General features: G+C 42.1%; 1 protein-coding gene across 1 annotated transcript in view; it reads left to right on the top strand.

Moving 5' to 3' along the window:
- Positions 1-301: 301 nt before the first annotated feature.
- The window catches only part of arl8ba (ADP-ribosylation factor-like 8Ba), a 12,918-nt gene continuing 11,074 nt past the window's right edge, over positions 302-2,145 (top strand). Inside the window, exon 1 of the mRNA XM_035662271.1 lies at positions 302-730. Within this exon, the coding sequence (XP_035518164.1) occupies positions 608-730 (123 nt within the window). The 5' untranslated portion in view covers positions 302-607. The remainder of the gene's footprint in view (positions 731-2,145) is intronic.

Raw genomic sequence — 2,145 nt, 5'->3', positions numbered from 1 at the left:
ACATAGTGTTTATATTATATTATTTCCCTACTCTTACTGTTTTTTATACTGTTTTTTCTCTATCCACTTTGTTGCTGTAACATTGGAATTTCCCCATTGTGGGACAAATAAAGGAATATCTTATCTTATCTCAAAACCCAACAATATAATCAATAAAAAAAATAATTAATTAGTAAAAAAAAAGAGCTAAAAACACCTCCTGTGGTAATTCCCCACCATATATTGTTAAAACATAAACATTAATGTGTAACGTTATTTGACTTCCCTCTGCAGTTTATTTTGAAAGGCTGCACCGGAAACTGGCGGGGCTAACATCGCTGTTGACAGCTGGAAGGAAAAAGGCGTAAACAGCGAACACAACCGGACCCGGTTCCCTCTCCGGTTCCCTCTCCGGTTCTCAGCAGCCCGTCGGTGTCCTCCTCCGTGCCCCCCCGGTACCGTCCGCGGCGGTCACACCGACTGTCAACCCCCCCCCGCCCCCCTCCCGGGAAACACACAGACTGACGGGGCGTTAGCCAGCTAGCCGTGTAGCATTAGCGTTGTTAGCATTAGCGTTAGCACCGGACGATAAATAAAGATAAATAAAGATAAAAACAGATAAATAAAGATGATAGCGCTCATCAACAAGCTGCTGGACTGGTTCAAGGCTCTGTTCTGGAAGGAGGAGATGGAGCTGACGCTGGTCGGCCTCCAGTACTCGGGAAAAACAACATTTGTAAACGTGATCGCTGTAAGTCTTCAGCTGCTAGCAGAGCTCGCTAGGGGCAGTGCTAATGCCATTAGCGCTAATAATGGGATAATGGGCTCGTACAACAACTCTCTGGTTGTCGGGTCCTAAAAACGATGTGATTTTGACCCTGTCGGGAGGGAAGCATCCATAGAAACAAGTCTGAAAGTGAGTCAGGTAGTTGTTCCTGTGTCAACAAGTCAGCTGAGCTAACTCGTTTGCTCCTAATCTACCAGGGGCTTTTAAATGTGTTCTGATTGTATTGCATGCTAAACTCCAATACGGGTGCATACATTGGCTCCCTTGTGGCTTAAGATTTGCTCACTTTTCACACTGAGTTCAAAGCTGTCAGCTGTCTGTCAGCCTCCAGGAAGTTAGCTGAAAAAACATGTTGACCATTACAGCAACTGCACATTACAACACTGTGTCTGCTTTTGTAACAGGTTGAACCTGACCTCAACTCCAAAGCAGCGAAGACAAGTTGCAGTCAGTAGACACTGAGTTACAGGCATATTTAGACAGATAAAACCTGTGTTTAAAGTTATTGTTGGTGTTGATGTCTGAATGCATGTGGCAGAAAACAGATTCCTTCAACACGCCAACAAAAGTGACAAGAGTAACTAGTTTCCAAGCATTGTTCAGTTAAATGGAGGATGTAACTTAAACAGCAGTTGATGCTTTCTGTAACTATCTGACACAACTCCCATTGCAGTAGCCTCGGCTGCAAATGATGCAAATGATCATAATGACATTTTATCTTCTGCGTCTGTTCTTTTTGCAGGCCGTTTCTCTTGTGCAAGTGTTTGCAGGGGTTTCTTCAAACTGCTGTTTCTCGTGGAGCAATGTTTTTTTTATTGGCTAATTACTAGACAGCAACAGAGTTTTTAGCAGCATATTGTTAGAAACCTTTTTGCGCTCATGCATCTTACTCCATCGGCTCTCTCTGATGAACAATCAAACATTTTACTGTGCATCCTTTGGTGTGCAGTGAGGGAGGAAACACCCTTGCATCCTAATCATGATAGATAAAACTTGGAGCGATCAAAGTCTGCAGATAATTAATAACGTCAGAGGAAGAGACGTGAAGGAAGTCTTTGCACCCGAGATATGGATTTTTTTAGGCCTTTTCCTCTCACAAAACCCTTGAGGCTGTGGCGGTCTGTCTTATTTTAATCTGTGCGATTGACGATCTGGATATCTTTCTGTGTGTTTAAAAAAACCTTTTTAAAGTGGATTGACATTTGCAACACATCTCTCACAGCTGAAACAGTGACCTGATTAGTAAAAGTACAACTATTGTTTTAATCAATTTATTGGGAAAGTTGTGTTTCAACATTCAATGGTATCAGCTTCTTTTTTTAATCTTTGTAAACTTTTAATTTTCATGAATGAAGGCATCACCTTGGGCTTTAGGAAAC

This window comes from Morone saxatilis, unplaced genomic scaffold, assembly GCF_004916995.1.
Source record: "Morone saxatilis isolate NCDOM2014 unplaced genomic scaffold, NCSU_SB_2.0 Contig18, whole genome shotgun sequence".
In the NCBI taxonomy this organism is placed as follows: domain Eukaryota; kingdom Metazoa; phylum Chordata; class Actinopteri; family Moronidae; genus Morone; species Morone saxatilis.
Note: the sequence above shows the minus strand (reverse complement) of the source record. Positions and strands in the feature narration are given on the sequence as shown.